The sequence below is a fragment of the Hylobates moloch genome, unplaced genomic scaffold (assembly GCF_009828535.3).
Source record: "Hylobates moloch isolate HMO894 unplaced genomic scaffold, HMol_V3 SCAFFOLD_2, whole genome shotgun sequence".
Lineage (NCBI taxonomy): Eukaryota > Metazoa > Chordata > Mammalia > Primates > Hylobatidae > Hylobates > Hylobates moloch.
This window is the reverse complement of record NW_026652277.1, coordinates 174,982,731-175,006,049: the sequence shown is the minus strand read 5'-3', so window position 1 is coordinate 175,006,049 and position 23,319 is coordinate 174,982,731. Positions and strand designations below refer to the sequence as shown.

The 23,319-nt window shown below is 46.4% G+C and overlaps 2 protein-coding genes and 1 long non-coding RNA gene across 4 annotated transcripts in view; 1 reads left to right on the top strand and 2 right to left on the bottom strand.

Moving 5' to 3' along the window:
• Positions 1–16,870: 16,870 nt before the first annotated feature.
• LOC131382904 (uncharacterized) lies at positions 16,871–20,498 on the top strand. 2 transcript variants are annotated; one of them, XR_009212545.1, is made up of 3 exons: positions 16,871–17,067; positions 19,031–19,140; positions 20,085–20,498. It is a non-coding gene; the product is annotated as an uncharacterized LOC131382904 (long non-coding RNA). The 2 variants fall into 2 exon arrangements; XR_009212544.1 differs by having other exon boundaries at positions 20,356–20,480.
• CEP43 (centrosomal protein 43) overlaps positions 17,490–23,319 on the bottom strand; it is a 144,594-nt gene continuing 138,764 nt past the window's right edge. Inside the window, exon 13 of the mRNA XM_058435683.1 lies at positions 17,490–17,749. Coding sequence (XP_058291666.1) covers positions 17,681–17,749 — 69 coding nt within the window. The 3' untranslated portion in view covers positions 17,490–17,680. The remainder of the gene's footprint in view (positions 17,750–23,319) is intronic.
• The window catches only part of CCR6 (C-C motif chemokine receptor 6), a 27,417-nt gene continuing 23,239 nt past the window's right edge, over positions 19,142–23,319 (bottom strand). The window contains exons 2-3 of the mRNA XM_032162449.2: positions 22,122–22,227; positions 19,142–22,025 (exon numbers count right to left, since the gene is read on the bottom strand). Of these exons, the coding sequence (XP_032018340.1) occupies positions 20,910–22,025; positions 22,122–22,130 (1,125 nt within the window). The 5' untranslated portion in view covers positions 22,131–22,227 and the 3' untranslated portion in view covers positions 19,142–20,909. The remainder of the gene's footprint in view (positions 22,026–22,121; positions 22,228–23,319) is intronic.

Here is a 23,319-nt window from a genome sequence, read left to right as displayed (position 1 = left end):
GAAAGAAAGAAAGAAAGAAAGAAAGAAAGAAAGAAAGAAAAGAAAAGAAAGAAAGAAAAGAAAAGAAGGAAGGAAGAGAAAGAGGAAGGAAAGGAAGATGGGGGCAGAGAGGTTTGAAGAGGCTCCACTCCTGCCTGAAGAGAGGAAGGGACCAGGAGCCGAGGAGCTGTCAGCCCCAGAAAGGGCGAGAAAGCAGAGCCCACTTCCAGCCTTTGGAACGAACTAGCCTGCCAAGGTCTGGGCTGTAGCTCCATGAGACTCAGCCAGGATTCTGACACACAGAACTGTACGAGAACACGTGATTGTTGTTTTAAACCGCTAAGTTTCGGTAATTTGTGACAGCAGAAACTCTTTTTAAATGTACATTTCTAGGCCTTACCCACATAAATTCTGCTTCAATAGTTCTGGGCTGAGAATGTGAATTTGTAACAAGTGCCCCAAGTTACTCTGACCAGGTGCAAAGAATGACACTTTAGGAAAACATGGCTGCCGGTAAGCAACGGAAATATGAAGAAAGAGCCACCACTACTAACTCTACACAGACAGAAATGGTTCTGGAGATCGATGAGGCTCTGATGACGAAGGGGCACCTGGATCAGGATGGGTCTCACGTTTCCAGCCAGAGAGGAAGGAGGAGGCTGAGTGGCTGCACAGAAGAGAGGCCCACAGAGGGGAGAGTCTCCTCTTGGAGGCCCTGGGTCTGCGGCATGGCTGACCAGGTGCCCTAATGCAGGAAGCATCCGAAACTGTGGGCTCAAAGCTAAGCTGTGAGTGGGGTACTGAAGATATAGAATAAGAGCTCGCTGCACAAGTTTGATAGTTGAGGGGAAGAGGTTAGATCGGGTTATTGGAGTTACAAGGAGAGAGGGACAGGGCAAGGATCTGCCCACAGGGAACCATAGACCAGGAGGAGGAGAGAGGAGGGCTGGCCAACAAAACAGCAGATTCGAATTGGGGCCATGCAGGCCCCCAGGGCACCAGGCATTGCAGGAGAGTATTGTCCATAGCATTGGATGCAGCTGAGGATTCTAGGAATCAAGGAGAAAAAAGACATGAACCAGGGGAACTGGGTCAAAGCAATAAATCTCCACAGGGTTTAGTTTCTTCATCTATAAAGTGAGAGATTTCAGTTAATTTCTGAGACCTCATTTAGTTCCAAAAAGCTGTGATTCTATGATTTAATAGATCATTTGTGGTTAAGGATGACCACTGAGGAAAAAACGCTGAAAATAATATTAGTCATTGTGCCTTATAATATAATCTCCTCAATAAGAACAATTTCATAAATCAGATCATAAGATTCTTCCAATGTACTGGAGAATGGCTAGTTTACTGTAGCCAAGATGTTGTATTTTAGGGCATAATTTAAAATGCTCCCTTGACTCCCCCACCCCATGTAAGATCTCAAGTTGAGGGGCCCCGCTGGCCCCGCATGAGGTCCTCTGTGAGCACCAGCTCCTCTTCTCTCCTTCACTCTGTCATGGTGAAGCTCTCTATTGTGGGAGCTGGGCATATTAGGGGCAGGCCCACCTCCCCCAGATGTCACCTCTCTGCCATCTGAGTATCCAGTCAGAGTCTCCTTCTCCCTAAACCTCCCAAACTGTGGGGACTTACGTGTGAGTGTCATTTCAGTTTTTGTATGACTATAGATATGTGAAAATGAATATTTGATTGATAAAATCTGATTGTCTTTAAAAATTGTCCTGACCTCCCTCCTCTCGACCCCTGTAGGAACCCACCACTTAACCACACAAGGGCCTAACTCACCGAGCGTCACAGCTTGGGGAAGAAATGCCAGCCACAAGCCAGAGAAACAAAAATGAGGGCCTCTCCCCAAAATGCAGGATCTAAGGGCCTCAAGCTGGAGGGAAATCAGGCAGCACCTCATGGAATCCAGGCTCACAGAAAGTCAGTCTCAATTAGAATTTAAAACATCCCTCTTCATGCCACAACCCTTCAGGCCACTGACAAGGTGACAGGACCACACTCTGTACAGGATACAAACATATTCCCCATGGGTGGACAAAGTGACCCCATAGCCTGTCTACACCAATGAGCTGCACCTGTGCCCTGTGTAGCTGGATACAATTTTCTATTGTCGGAGAATCTACTTTAAGTTGTTCTTCAGCAAATTCTTCCAAAGTACTGTTTTCTTTCCTCAATTCCTGGCCTAGCAAGTGTAGAAAGAAAACAAAAGGAATGTAAAATATTCTTGGTTGACTTTACACTTAATTATTTAAAAGCAAACAGAAAAAAATAAAATCAAACACATGCAAAAAATTCTTCTAGAGCCTTTCACACAATTCCAATTCTTGAAATCTTTCATAAAGCAAAGCTAATTAAATGAACAAAGACATGGCTGAATGAATATGCATTGTACTGCGCTTATGGTACTAAATTTTTAATGTTCTAAATATTTCAAATAACAATAATAAGTTATTTAAGATTACAGATTAAATGGAGGGGAAAAAGTCACAATGCAAATTATGTATGCAGTAGCACCCAATTTGCTTCTTTATATAAAATACTAGGAGGAAATTTACTAAAATCTTAGCAAGAAGCTATCTCTAGGTAGTGGAATTACAAATGGTTATTATTTTTTCTACGTCACTTTACACTTTCCTATATTGTCTATAACAGAATACATTACCTTGATAACAAGAAAATAATTATAAATTTTAAAATTAAGTTATAGAATGGTGAGTTTAAACATGAGAAAGAACTGCTGTGGTGGAATCCTCAGCCCATGAGATCAGGAGCATAGGCTCATGTGTGGCCTTGCCATGTGATGAATTATGTTCCTGTGCGAGCACACTCTCTGGGAATGGGAAGCTATGAGTTATCTGCAATGTCAGACATCATTGCTGTGTTAGTCCATTCTCGCATTTCTGTAAAGAACTACCTCAAACTGGGTAATTTATAAAGAAAAGAGGCTTAATTGGCTCACAGTTCCACAGGATGCACAGGAAGCATGGTGGCTGGAAGGCCTCAGGAAACTTACAGTTATGGTGGAAAGTGAAGGGGAAGCAGGCACATCTTACATGGCCAGAGCAGAAGGAAGAGAGAGAAGGAGGTGGGGCCACACACTTTCAATCAATTAGATCTCCTGAGAACTCACTGTCATGAGAAGGGGGAGGGGCTACACACTTTCTTTTTTGTGTGTGTGAGATGGAGTCTCGCTCTGTCATCAGGCTGGAGTGCAGTGGCACGATCTCGGCTCACTGCAAGCTCTGCCTCCCGGGTTCACGCCATTCTTCTGCCTCAGCCTCCTGAGTAGTTGGGACTACAAGTGCCCGCCACTGCACCTGGCTAGTTTTTTATATTTTTAGAGAGACTGGGTTTCACCATGTTAGCCAGGATGGTCTCGATCTCCTGACCTCATGATCCACCTGCCTCGGCCTCCCGAAGTGCTGGGATTACAGGTGTGAGCCACCACGCCCGGCACACACTTTCAAATAATTAGATCTCATGATAACTCACTGTCACAAGAAGGGAGAGGGGCCGCACACTTTCAAACAATTAGATCTCGTGAGAACTCACTATCACGAGGAGGGGGAGGGGCTACACACTTTCAAACAATTAGATCTCCTTTTGGGATCTTCTGTGGCCATTCTGTGGCCTCATTTCGCTTCTCACATCTATGAAATGGGACTTTTCTTGTCCCTTGGGAGGCTGAGGATCACGCGAGTGGCACCCACCACCGGGGATGTTTCTCACGTGTCCAGCCCCACCTCATCAAAGGAGCATCCACAGCACTGCACATCGATGGTGTTTCTTCTTCAAGGAGATGAGATAACAAGGGTCTTATTCTTCTCCAGGTTATTGTCTCTGAATAAGGAAATGACTCAGAAGGGAAGTGTGGACAGACGGTGAATGGCGAGTCTCAGGACCACGACTGTTTTGCTGCCAGTAGCAAGTTCCGGTTTCTTTTCTCCCGTGACTCAATTGTTGTGATGAGGAAGGGGCACCGTCATGTCTGAGAGTCATGCAAATCAGCACCGTCAGAATTCTGGCAGATCCAGGAAGGACAGCCGGGAGCTTCAGTTTCCACGGGAGTGATGAATTTCTTCTCCATGCAGAGGCAATGCTATCAGCTGGGAAACTCCGTTAGTTGTTTCTCTTTCCAAAATCTACTGGGTGACAGCTAGAGAAAGCTTGTCCTCTGTCTTCTCATAATCATTTCTGCCAGTAATAAAATCAACACTTTCGGTTTATTTAAAGGTCAGCACAATGAAAGGACTCTGCATCTGCCTGTGGGCATGGCTGGGGACTGTGAAATGCATTTTGTGACTCTCAGGGGCTTCCAGAACATTCCACTAAGTGCTTGTGAGGTCCTCAAATAATAGCCATCTTCATAATGCCTCTTTAGCGTGTGTGGTAAAAGACACATAAAATGTATCATTCTCATCATCTTTAAGTGCAATTCAGTGGCATTAAGTACATTCACACTGCTGTGCAACCACCACCACGAGCGACCTCCAGAACTCTCCTTGGCTGGTAAAACTGAAACTCTGCCCCATTATATAGCAACCCCCTACTTCCGTTTCCCCGGCCCCTGACAGCAACCACTCTACTTTCTCTCGCTATGGATTTGACCACTCTATGTTCCTCCTATGACTGGAAACCTATAGGATTTTCCTTTTATGGCTGGATTATTCTACTTAGCATAATATCCTCAAGGCTCACCCATGTGACAGCATGTGTCAGAATTTCCTTTTGTTGAACGATGAATAATATTCCACTGCTTGCATACACCACATTTTGCTTCTCCACTCATCCATGGGTTACATTCACCTTTTGGTTGTTGTAAATAGTGCTGTTGTGAACACAGGGGTACAAACATCTCTTGGAGACCTAGTTGAGTTCTTTTGCTTATATACCCAGGAGTGGAATTTCTGAATCATATGACAATTCAATGTTCGATGTTTTGAGGAACTGCCATATTGTTTCCACAGCAGCTGCACTTTTTGCATTCCCACCAACAGCACACAGGGGTTCCAGTTTCTTCACATCCTCACCAACACTTGTTCTTCTCCAGCTTGTTTGTTTGTTTGTTTTTATAGTAGCCATCCTAATGGGTGTGAAGTGGAAAAATGCTTCTTTGAAAATCAGGAAATGCTTAGTATCTTCAGAAACTAAGAAGAAATCTCTGTAGCTGGACCCTGGACACCACAACCAGGCCAACAATAAGTGTATGATGTGGCCACACCACACTGTAGTCCATGACCTCACAGGCCATTTCCATTTTTAAGTCTTCTTTGTCACTGAAATCACAGGTTAGAGGACAAGTGTATCCAGGAATTCTGTCAGCATGACTGTAATCAGTGGCAGAGCGTCCTCGTGACAGCTCCATATGCCATTGGATCATCTCCTCTCATGCCCCCAAGCTCTGCAATTAGAACAGGATCCTGAACCTCCCATTCCATCACACAGCTAAAGAGCAGCAGAGATAAGACTCACACTAAAGGCCTACAGTCTTCGAGTCCAGGAAACGGCAGCATCTCCGCTCGTCTCATACTCCACATTTTGGTTTACGGCTCACTGGACTGGAAGCTTGTAGGCCCTTAGTTTGGTCTTATCTCTGCTGCTCTTTAGCTGTGTGGTCTTGGGCACATCACCACATGATGCCTACTTTTTTATCTGAAAAAAATGAAGATAATTGCACCTTCTTCAAGGGACTGTGGAGACAGCTGAACAAACACACAAAAGTACCACTCAAAACCACCCAGGGGAATTCAGCTGCTTGCAGGCCAGACTCTGCCCGACATGCAGAGGAGTGATCAACGTTTCCCTCGGTGTAACTTAGAAGGCCACATTCTCCTCTCCACAAATGGCGCAAGATTTTTCAATAAAAGGGGGACCCTTAAAAAATATTGTGTGGTTTGTGGTGAGAAGTCAAAAGTACAGTGAAAACAGAAGAGCGAAATATCTTCTCTTTGTCTTCCTTGAGTAGGACCCTTTCTCCTTCCTTCCTCCCAGCATTGCAGCAATGCTGCTGTTAAACAGAAAGCCCAGCCTTCTTGTTTTCTTCTTTCTCTGCAGGTAATGCTCCCTTACTCCTTCACTCTCTGACATTTCAAAACCCAGTTCAGTTAATGACCTTCCTTTACAAGAATGTGACAGGCACTCCTATATGGCCCTGGCTGTTTTATCTTCGCTTCCTCATAATCAGCCTGCTGTGATTTGAATGTCCCCTCCAAAACTCAAGGTGAAACTTAATTGTCATTCTAACAGTGCAGGAAGTGAGGACTTTAAGAAGTGATTAGGTCATTGGGCCCCACCCACATGAATGAAGGGGTTAGTTACAGCAAGAATGGGTTGTTATAAACCAAGCCTGGCCCCTTGCGCTTTCTCTTTCACAAACGCTTGCCCTTCTACTCTTCCATTGTGAGATGACAGAGTAAGAAGGCCCTCACGAGATGCAGCTGCTGATCCTGGACTTCCTAGCCTCCAGAACCATGAGTTAAATCAACCTCTATTCTTTATAAATTATCCTGTCTGTGGTATTCAGTTGCAGCAAGAGAAAACTGACTCATACACTGACACACTTTTCCATAAATCAGACACATGGTTCGAGAGTGTAGACAGTCTACACTCACACACCCAGTGTATGCCTGCTTCCATAAGCCAGCACAGCCAAAATGCAAAGAGCCCCAATGTAGTTGTATAATAAGTAGTTCTTGTTGACAAAACCTGTGAGGTAAGCAAGGAAGGTATCAATATCCTAATTTATAGATCAGAAAACTGATACTCCAAGAAGCTCAGGAGCTTGGCCAAGCCCACACGGCCACTAAATGACAAAACCGAGATGCAGTCCTAGATCTCCTGGAACTGCTCCAGTGCTCTTATGTTCTGGTCTCCTCTTGTCTTAGTTCCTTTGGGCTGCTCTAACACAACACTGTAGACTGAGTAATTTATAAATAACAGAAATGCATTGATTGCAGCTCTGGAGCCTGGGAAGTCCAAGATAAGGTGCCAGCAGATCCAGTGTCTGGTGAGGGCTGCTCTCAGCTTCAAAAATGGCACCATGTTGCTGTGCCCTTACATGGTGGAAAAGGCCAGGGAACTTCCTTGAGCCTTTTCTATAAGAGCACTAGCCCCATTCATGAGCGCCCCGTCCTCAGGACCTAATCACCTCCCAAAAGCCCTACCTCTTAATACCACCACAGGTTGTTTTATTATTATTTTTTGAGACAGAGTCTTGTTCTGTTGCCCAGGCTGGAGTGCAATGGTGTGATCTCGGAATCTCAGCTCACTGCAACCTCCCTCTCTGGGATTCTCATACCTTAGCCTCCCAAGTAGCTGGGATTACAGGTGTGTACGATCATGCCTGGCTAATTTTTGTATTTTTAGTTGAGATGGAGTTTTCACTATATTGCCCAGATTGGTCTCAAACTCCTGGCCTCAAGTGATCCACCCACCTTGGCCTCCTGAAGTGCTGGGATTAGAGGAATGGGCCACCATGCCCAACCCTACCACCACAAGTTTAAACACGAATTTTGTGGGGAACACTAACCTTCAGACTGTAGCCCCCATTTTTCTCCTCCTTGTCACTTTTGTCTTTCGGCTTATTTTTGCTCACTTATATTTTGATTTTCTTTATATCCAGAGGTGTACTGGCAAAACTGACTTCTGTGGAAAAAGAAAAGCAGCAGCAGTTTTGACTTGTAGCATTTTCCAATTTCCTGTGTATATATACTCCCAGCATGGCTGATAATAAGCTACCAACAGTTTTAACAACTGGCTGTCCAAATTCCTGAATATTTCACAGCTGACTCTCCAGAACATCACTGCCCATGTCCCCTTGTCTGCTGTGCCATCAGTCCCCAAGGGTTGTGTGTCTGCCACTCTTGACCTGCTGTCACCCATGCAGAATAGAAGACTAGGGTAGAACTGAAATATATTAAAGCCATCCAAAGAAGAATTTCCTGCATACCCCAATAGAAAAACATCTACAAGAGTTGGCAAGGAGAACAGATGCTGAGCTTGGGCTCGGGAAGGTGCTGGAAGCCTGTGGTCCTGGCCAGCGTTTGACCCTGGCAGCACGCTTGCTTGCTGTCAACTCAAATGCATCACCTGCACCTGGTAGAAACTTTCAGAAACATCTTACCATGAAGTCTCTTCTTAAAGGCCACCACCTGGTCACCAAATCCAGGCGCCCAGAAGAAACTCAGTGAAATGCTTCACAGCATGATCATTTAGTAACTGGAGGATGACAGAGACAAGGCCTTTGATTTCCAAAGAACTAAAACAAGGCAAGAGGCTGAGGTAGATGGTGCATGAAGCCAGACATCCTTGGATTAAAATTCCAGGTTCTCCATGTGTCTCTTGTAACTTACACCCTCCAGCAAGTCACATAACCACCTTGTTTCCGTGTCTATAAAAAGAAGGTCATACTAATCTGTACCCAATAAGGTTCTTGGAAACATTGAATTGCTAAAGCAGCCTCCTTCAACGTGAGTTCATGCCAACGCTTGTCCTTGGAGATGCCCCACAGGGAAGTTCCATCATGAAGTATGTTTGGGAAACACTGAATTCTGTACCCTCAATCGATCAGACTCTGTCTTTTTGTAATGAGTGAATAAAACAGCAATGCATCTACAGATATGGGAAATTAAGATTATTTTTGGAGAATATTTTAAATGAAAAGAAAACTTACATATGTAAGAGTTAGCAACCAAAAAGTGCTACAGGATTTCTTTTTTATAGATTTTATTCCAAAAGTATACAATAACATGAAACAGTTGTTTTGTTGTATTTAACATTCCAATAAAGGATAGCAGCATTAATATTGGATCCAAACTACTTCTTGTTTCCTAAGTTAAGCCAACTGAGTCCAACATGGTAGGAACTGTAGGAATTGGGGAAGAGGCTGGGTCTCCTCCATGGCTCATTGGCAGATGATAACCAATTTCCACCCTGCCCACACTGGCTTTCTTGCCTATACCCCATCTTCATCTTAAACACACATGGGAGAAGTACTATCATTAATGCCCATTTTACAGATAAGAAAACTGGGAATGTGAGGGTTGGAATAACTCACACAAACTCACACAACCATCAGGCGACAAGACTAGGACTCAAATGCCACATGTAGGCTCTAGGGGATGGCTCTGCCCTGTCTCCTATCTGCTGATGAAACCTAGAGACTGCATTTTCCAGCAGCCACCTGCTTCCAAAAGTCATACAAGGACAAAAAAACTGAGTTTGCCAAGGAATTGAGTTGGGCCAAAACCACCAACTTTGTGTGTGTCAACCTTCTCCCTGGGACGTGGCTGCCAGTTCAGGCTGTGGCCACTTGGAGCACATGACGGAATCCTCTCTGTCAGCCCAGCTCAGCCCGTGGAAAGGAGAACAAAATGCTCCCCACATCTTCATTCAAAAGGGACAGTTTGCTTAATGTGCCACTTTGAGTCAACAAGGGAATTGAGTTTTCCTTCTGTGACATTTCTGCTATCATTTTCACTTTACATCTCTGGCAGCTTCTGGAGACAAGGGTGGGATGGAAATCAGCCCCAGAGAGTTTCCCTTTGTTCCTAGATGCCAAAGCAGCCCTTCCAGGCAAGAGGCATCTCTGTCTACAGAGGGAGAAGAGGGAGGAGGAGGAAGCAGGTGAGAGGGAAGGAGAGAAGGCATTAGACCCAGACATGCACTCTCTATTAGACCAAGAACACCTGCTTTGCCGTCACAGACGTAGCAGCTAGGGTGGGGAGCAAGCTCCCGAGCTGGCGGCTGTGTATTGACCACTCAAATACTGTTCATTTCACAACCCTTTAACTGGCTGCCCAAGGCCTAAATTCAGCTGACGGACAGATTTTGATTGGCTCACAAATAATTTTAAAATGTTCACATTATATTTAGTGAACATATTAAAATTATATTATATCACCTACTTTCAAGTGAGGCTCTGCATTTTTATTTATTTATTTATTTTTTTTTTTTTTTGAGATTTGATTCTCCTTTAATTTTCTTTTTTTTTATTTCTTATTTTTTATTATTATACTTTAGGTTTTAGGGTACATGTGCACAATGTGCAGGTTCGTTACATATGTATCCATGTGCCATGTTGTTTTGCTGCACCCATTAACTCGTCCTTTAGCGTTAGGTGTATCTCCTAATGCTGTCCCTCCCCCCTCCCCCGACCCCACAACAGTCCCCGGAGTGTGATGTTCCCCTTCCTGTGTCCATGAGTTCTCACTGTTCAATTCCCACCTATGAGTGAGAACATGGCTCTGCATTTTTAAAAGGCTGGATTTTCAGCTTTTCTTGAACACCAGAAGATTTGCAAGCCCTGGGCCCTCACTCCCCTCTGCATTGGCTGGGCTGAGGAGCTGGCGCCCAGAGGTGGGGTGTGCTCACCCTTCTCCCATTCAGGTCCCTGCCTCGTCCCTGCAGGCATGTATGTGTGTGGACCACACCTCACTGGGTTTCAAACATAATTTTGGTGTCCCTTCCTTGGGAAGTGTGATGCTTAATCTCATATGTGAACCTGGCTGGGCCATGGTGCCCGATGGTCAGACGCAAGTCTAGACGCTGCTGCTGGGGTACGCTGAGGCTGTGATGAGCACCTGTTCTCAGCTGACTCTGAGCAGAGCAGGTGACCCTCCACAATGTGTGTGGGCCTCATCCAATCCCTTGGCTTTAAGAGCAAAAACCGCGGGTTCCTGGAGAAGGAATCCCGCCTCCGTTCTGTAATGTACAAACTGCGCTTGAGTTTCCCACCTGCCAGCCTGCCTTATGGGTCTCAGACTCGCCCGCCTCAAGCTTGGGCACCAATGCGTTTAAATGAATCCCTTAATCTACATGCACCGCTTGTGATTCCGCCTTCCTGGAGAGCCGCGGCTGACAGTCAGGAATGTGCTGTGCTCCCCAGTTCCCCAGAGGCAGCGATTTCGGGGATGGCTGGCGGTGCAGATTTTCAAAAGGTTTCCTTTTACCCCTTCATTTCCATTTTCACCACCTCCAGCTTCTCTCACCCTCATGTGCTTTGTGCCACTTACTTTCAGTCTTCCTCTCCTCCCTCACAGTGCCCCTCATTACACAGCAAGGCGACCCCCAGACTGCCCTACTAGATCCTGCTGTGCTCTGCGGCCCCCAGAGCTGTGGCATGGGCTCCGTTCTACACCAAACCAAACAGTTCTCACGCAACACCACACCAGTCGTATATCTGCATAGTGCTATTAAAAAATGAAAATTCACCAGATTTCCTATTGACCTCTGGACAGGGCCCAGAAACTCAAATTGCTCTATTAGCTATATATTTATATGATACTTTCTCCATTCAGCAAGATAAAAGCAGCCAACTCTTCCCACAAACCTATCCCCACTTAACACATGCATGAAGCAGAATCACCAATTCTGAGTGAAGTGCTTTTGCCATTTAAAACACATTAAAGATCTATTTAATAGTAGTGATTATTTTTAACTTTTTGAAGTACCGGCAAAAGAAACCCCCTTTAAACCTGAGCAGGCACTTGGGCCGGAACACACTGGATGTTCCAGAGCAGGAAACGTATTCCCGGAACGCTGCTCCTCTGCGCTGGGGGCAGCGCAGTGCGCAGAAGAAGATGCGCGGAGGGTTTTGGTTTCTGATGTGCCCAGGAGTGGCTAGGAAAATTCCTGCGGGAAAGGAAACACTCTCGTCTTTAATGACTCCTTCTTCTCATATTTACTAAAACTCTGAAGCCCTCATACATCTGTTTTCAAAAGGCTCCAATCCAGTTCCCATAATAAGGAGTCTACGGTGCCTGGGGCACACGTGTGATTGCATTATTTTACCTACAACAGGCTGAAAGCAGCTAGAGCTTTTATTGTATTACAAAACATTTTGTGTTTCAAAACATTTTGAACACCAGAATCCTACAATTTTAAGAGCTTGCTGTCTAGAAAAATGCATTAGTTGTTTCTTTTGCCAATATGAAGATTACAAATAAAAACCTGCTTTAAAAAAAAAAAAAAGAAAGAAAGGAAACAAAGAATTAAAATGTAGGCAATGTACTGGAAACCGGTGACTTCATCATCGAATTGCTTGGTACGTAAGGAGTGAGTGGGGTGGAGGAACTGATGAAAACAGCTTCATTAGCAGACGGGGCAGAGGACACCCACCACCCTTCATGGGTGGCAGAGGGGTGGGGCTGGAAGATGACACAGACTGATCTGGAGCCACCACAGGCGCAACACTCGTTCATATCCAGACGGCAGATGGAGTGGCCCCACTGGGCACTGGTGGCGGGTAGGTGGGCGCCCTCCCCTCAGCCTGGCCCACCCTCACTGAGACCCTGTGGGGTCCCAGCTGCCCTCTGAACCATGACAACTGTAACAGCCAGCAGGAGCCTCGGGGTAGTCGTGATTGGCAGCCGGCTGGCCCAGCATCCCTTCTTTAGTTGCAAAATATTGACATGGTCTGAAAATCTCCAGGTGACAGTCAAGGAAGCCAAACCTGCCATTTAAAAGACAAGATCTATGTAATACCCAAAAAGAGGGTTACACATTTGCTTCTCCGAGAAATATGGCATCAAAACAGACTCAGATAATAGCACATGTTCCTTTGACCCGCCTCGCACTCAGCTTATTATTCACTGCTTATTCCACAATGCAACCTCAGGACATCTCACCCACCCCTGTGCTCATCTTACCGAGACAAGCCTGGAACAGCGATGTTGGTGCTGTAGGGTGGACTGAAGAGTTTATGCAGAAGGAAACATCTGAATGACAATTATATGCCTGATGGACATTTCTCGAACTAGGGACTCAGAGTTGAAAAGCTATTCCCTGCCAAAGAACTCACTTTAGGGACCTCTTATCATGGAAACAAAAATAAAGGTGATGCATTTGTAATTGCTCTAGGTGGTATTTATTTACAAAGCACAATGGAATCAGAAGTGCAGCCCAAACCAGGAAGTCAAGGATGGTTGGATGGACATGGCCCTTGAAGTGGTACTAAGAGCCTTTTCTTTACCTGCATAATAACTGGATGTAGGTCTTGAGTGCATGACTCTGCATGACATAATGCATCCCTAACTCTGCTTCACCTCCATGGGGGACACAGGCTATGGAAGGTAAGATGCACAGGACAAATCCATGAACAGGCAGATAGGCAAGTGTATGTAAAGCAAGGAGGCCAAGAAGAGGGTGCAGTATCGGCAGGAGAGTCCACATGTACAACCTCGCAGGGTTAGCCCACCTGATCCATGCCGAGGAGCCAGAGATGAGTGCCAGGCAGAGGTGGCTGTCCCAGGGCAGGGAAGACATGACCTAGGGAAAAAGGGGCACAGCCATGGGGCCAGATTTGCAGCAGGAAGGGAAGAAGATGGAGGAGAGGGGCAATGAGGACTGCACAGGGTCAGGCCTGGCAGCATCCTTGAGGAAGATCTAGAGTTGAGATGCACATGCTGGTGCCATCAGCCTGTGTGCCATCCTGAAGCCCAGGGGTGATAGGGTGGCCTGGGGAGAGCATGCAGGGAGAGGAGAAAGAGAAACCCAGCTTGGCCTCAGGAGTACCACTGCATGTCAGGGTCAAATAAGGTTGGAGGGGCCAAAGTGAGGCAGAGATGGAGCTGCCTACCTGAGAGGGAGGAGAGCAAAGGCCCTGGAGAGGGGCTCATGCTACATGCAGGAGGCAGCTGAGAGGCGTCTGCTGCATTGGCTGCATAGGGCACAGGGCAGCCTTCTTGAAGACAGCTTAGTGGGATGGGGGCAGGGGCCAAACTTCAGGGGCTCCAGAGTGAATGGGAGCATTGGAAACAGGCAGAAGACCAGGTGGAGAGAGGGCAGAATATGGAAGTGGGGTTCAGGGTTTGCGTCCATCTCACTTTCCTTTTTACTATTAGAGGTGAACAATCTTCCACTTGACCCAAGGCAGGCCCAGGGCAGGGGAGTGGGTGTGCAGCACCGATACTGGGAGTGGAGTTTAGGACAATCAACAGGCACCACAGGTGCATCCACGCCCAGGCCAGGTCCACGTTTGCTGGGGAGGGTGGCTTCCACCTTTGAAACTGGCGACAAAGGGTCAGGGGAGAGCCAACGCCCTGGGCCCTGGAACTGGCCACAAAAGATGGCAGAGCCCCTGCAACACGACATCTCCTGAGCAAAGCTTCCACCAAGGCTGATGGGCACACGTGAATGGGGAGGAAGGAGTGGGGGTGGAAGGACCCCAGCCAGAGCCATGGAGAGTCAGGCCTGGGACAGCTCAGAACGACGGCCCACGCTTCGGATGAGTAAATCATGGAACAAAATTCAATGTAGGTTGACTCAAACCCAACGGAAGTTCATTTCTTGCTCACATAGGAGCACCAGGCACATGGAGGGTCAGTGTATTTAGGTTCTGCTGTTTCCAGCAGCTGCTTCCAAGGTCTCCTGTGCCTGCTCCCTCCGACCATCTAGAGAAAGCAAGTGGTTTTGTGCGCCAGACCTGGAAACGATGCGTTTCACCTGTGTTCAGGCATCTCCGGCCAGACCCCAGTCCCATGCCCCACAGAGTCCCCAGGGGCTCGCAAGGTGGCTCAGCTGTTGGCCCAGGAGGCAAGGGTGGTAGGCAGCTGCCCACACCTCAGAATAGATGCTCTGTAGCTGGTTAGAGTGAGCGGCGAGCAGTGCAAACAGCTGATGGGAGAGATCTCAGGGCATGAGCACTCCCCTGGCTGCACCCTCAGCCCCGCCGCCAGCCACGTTGTCTCTATCACGTTCCCTGGAGAAAAGTAAGTGAGGAGGCCCAGAAGGCTGAAGGGCAGGGCCAGGGGGCTGGTTCTCAGAGGGCACCCCTGGCCACGGCCTCTCATGCATCCATGTGAGATGGTGTCAAGTCAGGTCTACAGAGGACTAGAGAGAGAGGGGTCCTGAGAAGGCTTTTCCTAAGGCGAGGCTGCCTCCAGGCATAACCACCTCTCCTGCCCCACCTGGACACCTGGGGACCCAAAGGCAGCAAGGACAACTGTGAAAGCCAGCTCGCCCAGGGTCACACACCCTCCTCTGCCATTCTAGTGCACAGTCAGAGGAAAACAGAGTCTGATGTGCCAGGATTCACAAAGCTGGAAAAGGGAGGTTGCCTGGAATGTTTATTTAGCTTTCTCTTTAATTTTGGACTTGTATAATGAATTCTTGGTGAGTAGAGATTACATCATTTTACATATCTTCTTTTTATTAACTTAATATCCTAAAAGTCATTCTACATTATCTGCCATAAAAATATATAGATGCTGTATTTCCTGACTTATACATACATTTATTCTGCTATGTATATGTTCACATAGCAGAAAAAATAAAAAGGAAAGAGCCAATCTACTATTGTGAATGTTAAAAGCAACAAGGAAAAAAATGAACAGCAGCAGTAGTGCAGTGATATTTTTCTGAAGATTTTACTCCATGGGTGCAAAAAGATAGTATAAGATTCCATTAATTTCACATACTTGTTATCCAAAATAAACTGTAGAGTTTCCCCACTAAGACATACATGTGACATTTGTCCTTTGAAATGTTGCAGAATTAGGGCAACAGCCGGGAAGGTGAGCGTCTCCAGGAGCAGGTGCAGGCGCCGGGAGGTGGCTCGCGCACCAGAGGGCAGCAGCCCCCTGTCCAGGCAGAGGCACCCCTGGCCGGCTCAGGAGCTCGGCCCCTGCTGAAGCCAGGACTTTAGGAATCAACATTTGCTCCCCACTGGTGTGAAGGGAAGTGCTAGCTCAACTGTTTACATCCTAGGTTCAGAAAGGGGACCCCAAAATGTTATGTGACATCCAAGAATCCAGTTCATCTTTCAATGTTAGGCAGAAAAATGAAACCTTATTCAAATGTCAACACTAACTCTAAATACCGTATTCTGAACATTTAGATGGACCGTCCATGGGCACTGTGGTAATTATTAGTGGGCTACAGGTGAAGAGGCCCCTGTGTACAGGGCGCATCCCCGGTGGCCCCAGCCTTGCTGCACAGGGCCAGCCGTGTCTCCTGAGTGGCCTTGGCCTAGTGGGCTGCCTCGGCTACCGCTCATCTCCAGCTGGGGAGATGCCGACCCTCCCCTCTGGTTAAAGAGAGGAGTCCAGCTGCCTCCCCTCCATGAAAGTGGTTTTCTCGGTATCTCTCCCCCTTCTTACATGGTGTGTTTGTGATTACTGCGTGCACATGGACACACGGCCACCCGCTGAAGAGCCTCCCGGGCACGTTCGTGATTACTGCATGTGTGTGGACACACGGCCACCCGCTGAAGAGCGTCCCAGGCACGTTCGTGATTACTGCATGTGTGTGGACACACGGCCACCCGCTGAAGAGCGTCCCAGGCATGTTCGTGATTACTGCATGTGTGTGGACACACGGCCACCCGCTGAAGAGCATCCCAGGCTTTCTTTCACCTGGCTGTAACCATGTGACTAAGTGAAGGCTCCCACCTTGGGAGCAGAAAGGATTTCCACAGCTTTCCAGTTGTGTCTTTAAGGCCACCTGCTTCCCCCATCCTGCTTCTTGTTGTCTAGAATGGAAATGGACTGGAAGGAGGTACAGCAGCTACCTTGGGCTGAGGACAGCCTCGAGGTGAGGAGAACAGCACTCTGCCCATCATCCCCGACTGTCCACCTGGACTCTTAATGAAGAGAGGAATCAGCCAAGAAGTAGAAAATAAATCGTTCCTGCCTTAGCTCTTATATGGATTTACCTAAATAAGGCATCAGGAATATCACGCTATTGGCAAATGCAATGCAAGGAAGAAGATTGCAGCTGTGCATACTGAGTCATAAGTGTGAAATCAGGTCACAGCAAACCACCCTGAGCTCTGCAAACACACCAGAGCGAGAGGCCTTCGTCCGAATGCTGCTGCCTCTTTATTCTGTGAGATCACAAAGACTGAGTGTGTCAGGTTCTCAGAGCGGCCAGTGGAATGTAGAGTGCAGACCACCCCAAGCTCTGCAAACATGCCAGAGCGAGGGTGGCCTTCATCCGTATGCTGCAACCTCTTTATTCCGTGAAATCCCTGAGCACAAAGACCATGAACATGTCAGGTTCTCCACAGAGCAGCCAGCAGAATGTAGAAGGCGTCAGGGCAGCTGTGCTCTGTGAAGCTGCAATGACTCAAATCGTCTAATGGTAAATGTAAAATGCCACCTCCTTCTGTGTCCTCCAGGAGAATGTGGCCCAAGAATGAGATTAAGACAACAGAGAGCCCCGCTGAAGTCATGAGCCTTGAATGCTCTGTTTATACAAATAGGGGGCAGAATAGGGCCTGGCCTCCCCTGGGCTATCACAGCTGCTTTCTGCTGCCACAGCTGAGATCACCATCCTGAGGTCCACAGCTGAGAGGGGGATGTCTCTGCTTTGAATATGGAGGCCGCTCAGACTTGGGGAAATTCCCCACTTCCCTGTCAGAGAACTGGGAAGGGAGAAGATGCCACACCTCAGGGCAGGGATCAGGGCAGGAGGTGAACCACTGGGAACAGATACTGGAACTTGCACCATGGGTGGGTGCTGGAGCTCAAGGCTGTGCCCGGGTGGGTGCTGGAGCTCAAGGCTGTGCACCATGGGTGGGTGCTGGAGCTCAAGGCTGTGCACGGGTGGGTGCTGGAGCTCAAGGCTGTGCCCGGGTGGGTGCTGGAGCTCAAGGCTGTGCCCGGGTGGGTGCTGGAGCTCAAGGCTGTGCCCGGGTGGGTGCTGGAGCTCAAGGCTGTGCCCGGGTGGGTGCTGGAGCTCAAGGCTGTGCAGGTTAGATAGGCAGGCGTTGTCTCACCGGGGACCACAACCCTTCTCTGTCATCTCTCTGTGAGATCTGCACCTGAAAAGCCGAAATGGGAATGAATGTTTGGAACATTACTTATTGGAAAGGAGGAAACTGTGTGCAAAGAAATTCTCACATGTTTCAGGTTAACTTTAATAGGAAAATACGTGCTACCTTCAGGGAAATAGATGTTAGGGGCTGAATGGTGTCCCCTTAAAATTCATATGTCAAAGTCCCAACCCTCAGTATCTCAGAAAGTGGTGATATTTAGAGACAGGGATTTTAAACCGGTGATTAAGTTAAAAGGGCCTTTTCGGTGGGCTGTAATACAATCTGACTAGTGTCCTTATAAGAAGTTTCAGCTCACAGAGGAAAAGCCATTTGAGGCCTCAGGAGAAACCAACCCTGCCAACACCTTAACCAGCCTCTAAAAATGTGAGAAATAAATGTGTTGTTTAAGCCACTCAGTCTGTGGTATTTTGTTAGGGCAGCCCCAGCAAACTCATGTTCTAGCATACTATAGTATGTATACTGCATTCATTGAGACCACATTCTCTGTACACATATCTCCAGAATGCCTGTAATTTGCATACATTACCACAAGTCTTAAAAGGATTTCAAAATATTGTGTTTTTCTGGCCTCATTTAAAATCCAGTCTGTCTGTCCTTAGAAGCAAATCATGTACAGTTTGCAAGGTGATACTTAAGTACCTAAGTGTTGAGATTTACATACAGTAAGATCTCACGTATCCAGAAATAATTGAATACTTGGAGGTTCTAACACATTGCCCCTATTAATAGACAATTCTGACAAGCTCAGATAGCTGATTTCCCCACCAAACATATAGAATAATGTTTGCAATGAGTGGAGAGAAGGACTAAGAGCAGACACAGTTAAGGTTCAGGAAGAGACGGCCAGAGCCTGAGAGCAAAAAGATGTGGGGAGAATCAATGGGAACCACTGAAGAACAGCCCCTTCTATCTTAATGTCTCCTGAGAGCTTCAGGTTACCATGGCACCTGTTCTGATGCCCAAGACAGCAAGAAAAATGACGTAACCTAATGTACTATATTTAAGAAGAAATAAAGTATGTGGTATATTTTGGAAACATTTTTATACATCTTAGCTAAAATGTTTAAAAGGTTATTGCTTAAATAAGTCAGCTTCATTTATCTGAACATTTAAATTATGCAGAGAAGCTCATCTCCCAGCTTTGGCAGATAAGCAAGACGTTTCTGTGCCAGTTTTCAAGCATGAATCATCTTCATAGATCACATCAGCGCATTGATCACACTGAAAGGAGTGTCTGGGTAACCACTCCTTTGCTTTGATTTCTAGAGTCAAACGCTAACAGATCTGAAGGACATGAGAAAGCCTGAATACCATCCTCTCCAAACACTGGGCCCCTCAATCTGAACCTTGAAGCTGAAATACGATTCCTACTTCAGGTACAGAACACATTTTTTTATTTTGCAAAGCCAAAGCCATGCTTTAAAAATACAGACCTTAAATCTTAAGACATTATTTTGCATTTTAAAGAGAGATATAGTTAAAGCTACAAGAACAATATAAAGTTTCAAATAACACCACTGTCAGGTTTAAACATGTCGGTATTTTTGTAATTCATGACAGTTCTTTCCTTTTTTTTTTTTGAGACGGAGTCTCACTCTGTCACCCAGGCTGGAGTGCAATTGCACGATCTTGGTTCACTGCAACCTCTGCCTCCTGGGTTCAAGCGATTCTCCTGCCTCAGCCTCCCAAGTAGCTGGGATTACAGGCACCCGCCACCAGGCCTGGCAAATTTTTGTATTTTTAGTAGAGGGGGGTTTCGCCATGTTGGCCAGGCTGGTCTTGAACTCCTGACCTCAAGTGATCTGCCCATCTTAGCTTTCCAAAATGCTGGGATTACAGGCATGAGCCACCGTGCCTAGCCCATGACAGTACATTCCTAACACGTGTTTGTATTTTTGTAACACAAGTTGATATTTTTCTAATGTTCATGTATTTACATAGCCCTTTAAAAACATGAGTTCCATGAACTTTCTACGCCATTGAAGAGAGTTGTTAAAATCTGATTCCATCACAAATTTCACACCCCTTTAAAATCATTATAAGAAGCCAGCATAATTCCAGCTGTCCCCTAGCTAATCTGCAGCTCCTCATAACAAAAGTCTTCAGCCACACATTGCTCTTCAACCACATGAAAAAAATGGAACAAAATTTCTTTCTACATTGTCTCAGTAAAGTTGCTTTCTTTAAAAAAAAAAGTATTCTATTTATTTAAAAAGTTAAAAACATCTAACATTTTAAACTGTACAATAAACCCCAACTTCATTACGATTCACCAATCAAATCTGTCTTGGGTCCATTTTGTTCACTGGAACTCCGCTAGGCACTCAGAGCACAGCTGGGAGCAAGATCATTCTAGCTGCTGTCTTCATAGCACTCTCAGCCTAATGGACGTTTAGAGAAGAGTCACTCACGACAGAGAACAGCTCCCAGGGAAATCAAAGCAAACTGACACTTTCCTAACGGTCCAACCTGAGCTGCTTTATCCAATTGGTGACAATTGTCACCAACACCTGTTCTGCCATTGTCCCCTTCTTCCCGAAGCACTTCAGGTTGTGAACACTTGAGCTTGTCTTTCCGCCTCCGTTTTACAGGGTCAGGCTTGTTGACTGTATCAAAGGGAAATGAGAGGAAACACCAGCCGGCCAATCCTGCTGCTTATAACCAGCAACAATAAACATTCTGAGAGATAAAAACGTTTAAACATTTGCCAAAATGAGTGATGTGTGGGCTTCCGTTTGTTTTTTTCTGTTTTAGTTTTTCAAACCACTGCCATCATTTTGTGCTGTAACCAAAAGACACTGTGATCTGTGACCGCTTCATGAATATTTCTGAAAATGTTTACATTTGTCAACAATTCACTTTAATTCAGCATTTCCCAAAGGCTGTTCTGTGAAACGCCAGGCGGATATATACCCTAGAGCTACAAAACATTCCTTGCAAAGTGTGCTGGAAAATGCCACCTATCAGAGACCACCCCACCCTGAAGAGATCACACAGCCCATGAGCACGCTAAGTCCCGCAGGAGAGACGCTTGCTTGATTTTGCTTAATTCCCACATTTGCCATGCATACTTGGCCATAGACTTTTTTTTGCATAACATCTATGAGTATGTTTCACACATGCCTTAGGGAGACTCAGCTTTCTATCACATAGTGAAGGACGACGCATTGTCGTTATCTGCTGTCTCACTGGTCTGCCGAGAAATGTTTTCTGAGTACCTCCCGGCACAGGAGAAGCCCGAGGACTTGTACTTCCTTCTCACACACCACAGGTCCTTCAAGATCTTCAGAAAGTAGTTTCTGAACTTCTGCCCAATAAAAGCATAGAGCACAGGGTTCAGGCAGCAGTGCAGGAAAGCCAGGACTTCTGTGACAGTTTTCATATAGCCAATTAGCTTTTCGCTCTGGCAGGATCGGTTCATTTTACCCAAATTTGCAGCCATCACAAGCAGGACCATGTTATGAGGAATCTGACAAGCCAGAAACACAAGCACCACGGCTATGATTACACGGATGGCTTTGTGCCTTTTAGAATTCTGAGCTTGCACCAAGGTTTTGACAATGAACATGTAACAAAATATCATGAACAGCAAAGGGATAAAGAAACCAAAGAGTAGCTCAAGCCCCAACATCAGCAGCTTCCACTTGATGGGCTCGGAGACAGTCTGGTACTTGGGTTCACAGACGTCGCTGCCTTGGATGTTGTATTTCTGGTTGAAGACAAAAGTGGAGCTGGAGATGATGACTGACAGCCCCCACACAACAAGGCAGATGATTTTGCTGCGCGGTAGTGTTCTGGATCGGAGCCGGAATGACTTAGTCGCCTGTACGATGGCAATGTACCGGTCCATGCTAATGCAAGTCAGAAGCAGCATCCCGCAGTTAAAGTTGATGGCATAGATGCCTTTTAGCAACTTGCACATGGCATTGCTGAAAACCCACGCACCGGTGGCATGAGTCACTGCCCAGAATGGGAGAGTAAGAACAAACAGGATGTCTGCAATGGCCATGTTCAAGAGATAGACGTCTGTCATAGACCTGGCCTTCTTATAAAAAGCAAAGGTGATCACCACCAGAATATTCCCCAGGAGGCCAAAGACACAGATCAAGGAGTAGGCAATCGGTACAAATAGCCTGGAGAACTGCCTGACCTCCTGCAAAGAGCACAGTAACATTTCAGAATCAACTGAGTAGTACGAAGTATTGACTGACACAAAATAATCTTCACTGGAGTCGAAAACATCGCTGAAATTCATTGATTCCTGGAAAGGAAACAAAGATAGAGTTAGCTGCAGTGCAATGTTCAAATAGCCACAGTGAACCCAAATTATACTCCTTGCCAAAAATAAAAATCTTACCCCGCTCATTGTGGGCAGAAAAAATGCAGGCTGGTTGTAGAAAAAGGAGTGTATGGTTCAGCCCCTTCAGCTCACAGGCAGCGGTAGCAGGAAAGTGGAAGTGACTCTAAGAAGGAAAGAAGGCAGAATGCACTACAGTTAACACAGGTATTCCTGGAGAGCCAGACAGTTAAGTTACCAGCATTCTATCTCGTGTGAACAGAGTGCACAGCACACTATTTTACATACAAATATTTATTGAGAATAGACATCAGCAACCACTTTCTGTAAAGGGCCAGATAGTAAATATTTTAGGCTTTGCAGGCCATATGGTCTCTGTCACAGCTCCTCAAATCTGCCTTTGGAGCTTGAAAGCATCTACAATTACGTAACTGAACAGGTTTCGCCCGGCTCGGTTGGCTAGAGGCTATAATTTGCCAACCCTTGATCTATAGTTTAAATAAGGTGCTCTCAGAAATCCACAAGTTTTGATCTGCACAAAAATCTTTACGCAAAATTTAAAAGCATTCAACAAGATTTTACCGAACAAAATCTATAGAAGTGTGAATGTGCATAGAAAATGTATAATTCATAGTCCTGGGCTTTAAATCGTTCACAATATATGTCAGTGATGTTCACCCCTGTGGGCATGTGAGAATCTCCAGTAGAATTTAAAGTTTGACTATGAGTGCCATTCTCAAGACACACTGAACAAGCTGCTCCAGCCTGGAAAGGCGCTGGAGAGGAATGCACCTGCTTCTCCACAACCGCAGACCTTTCCAGTAGACATTCCAGGTCACAAGCATGAATCTGCTGTGGCAGAGGCATCCTAATCATCAGAAATCTAAGTGCCAGAGGAAAGGTGGAGGCTGGCACAGTTAGGAAAGACTTCCTGGAGGAGGAGGCTCTGATCAGGGTCCTTGGAGAATGGCAAGGCTATGGGCCAATGATTGACAGAGAACGGCCATCTCCTTCAGGTGACTGGCTCATCTCAGGCTGAAGAGCAGTGCTGAGTCATGAGCCCTGTATGTTTGTGAAACAGCTGAGCAACCAGCCTGGCCGAATCAACTGGATTGTCAGGAAACAATGGAGCATACGATGTGCTGGGAATGCCAACAGTGGCCGTGCATGGGTCCATATGGAGTATGCCATGTGCCGGGAATGCCAACAGTGGCGGTGCATGGGTCCATATGGAGTATGCCATGTGCTGGGAATGCCA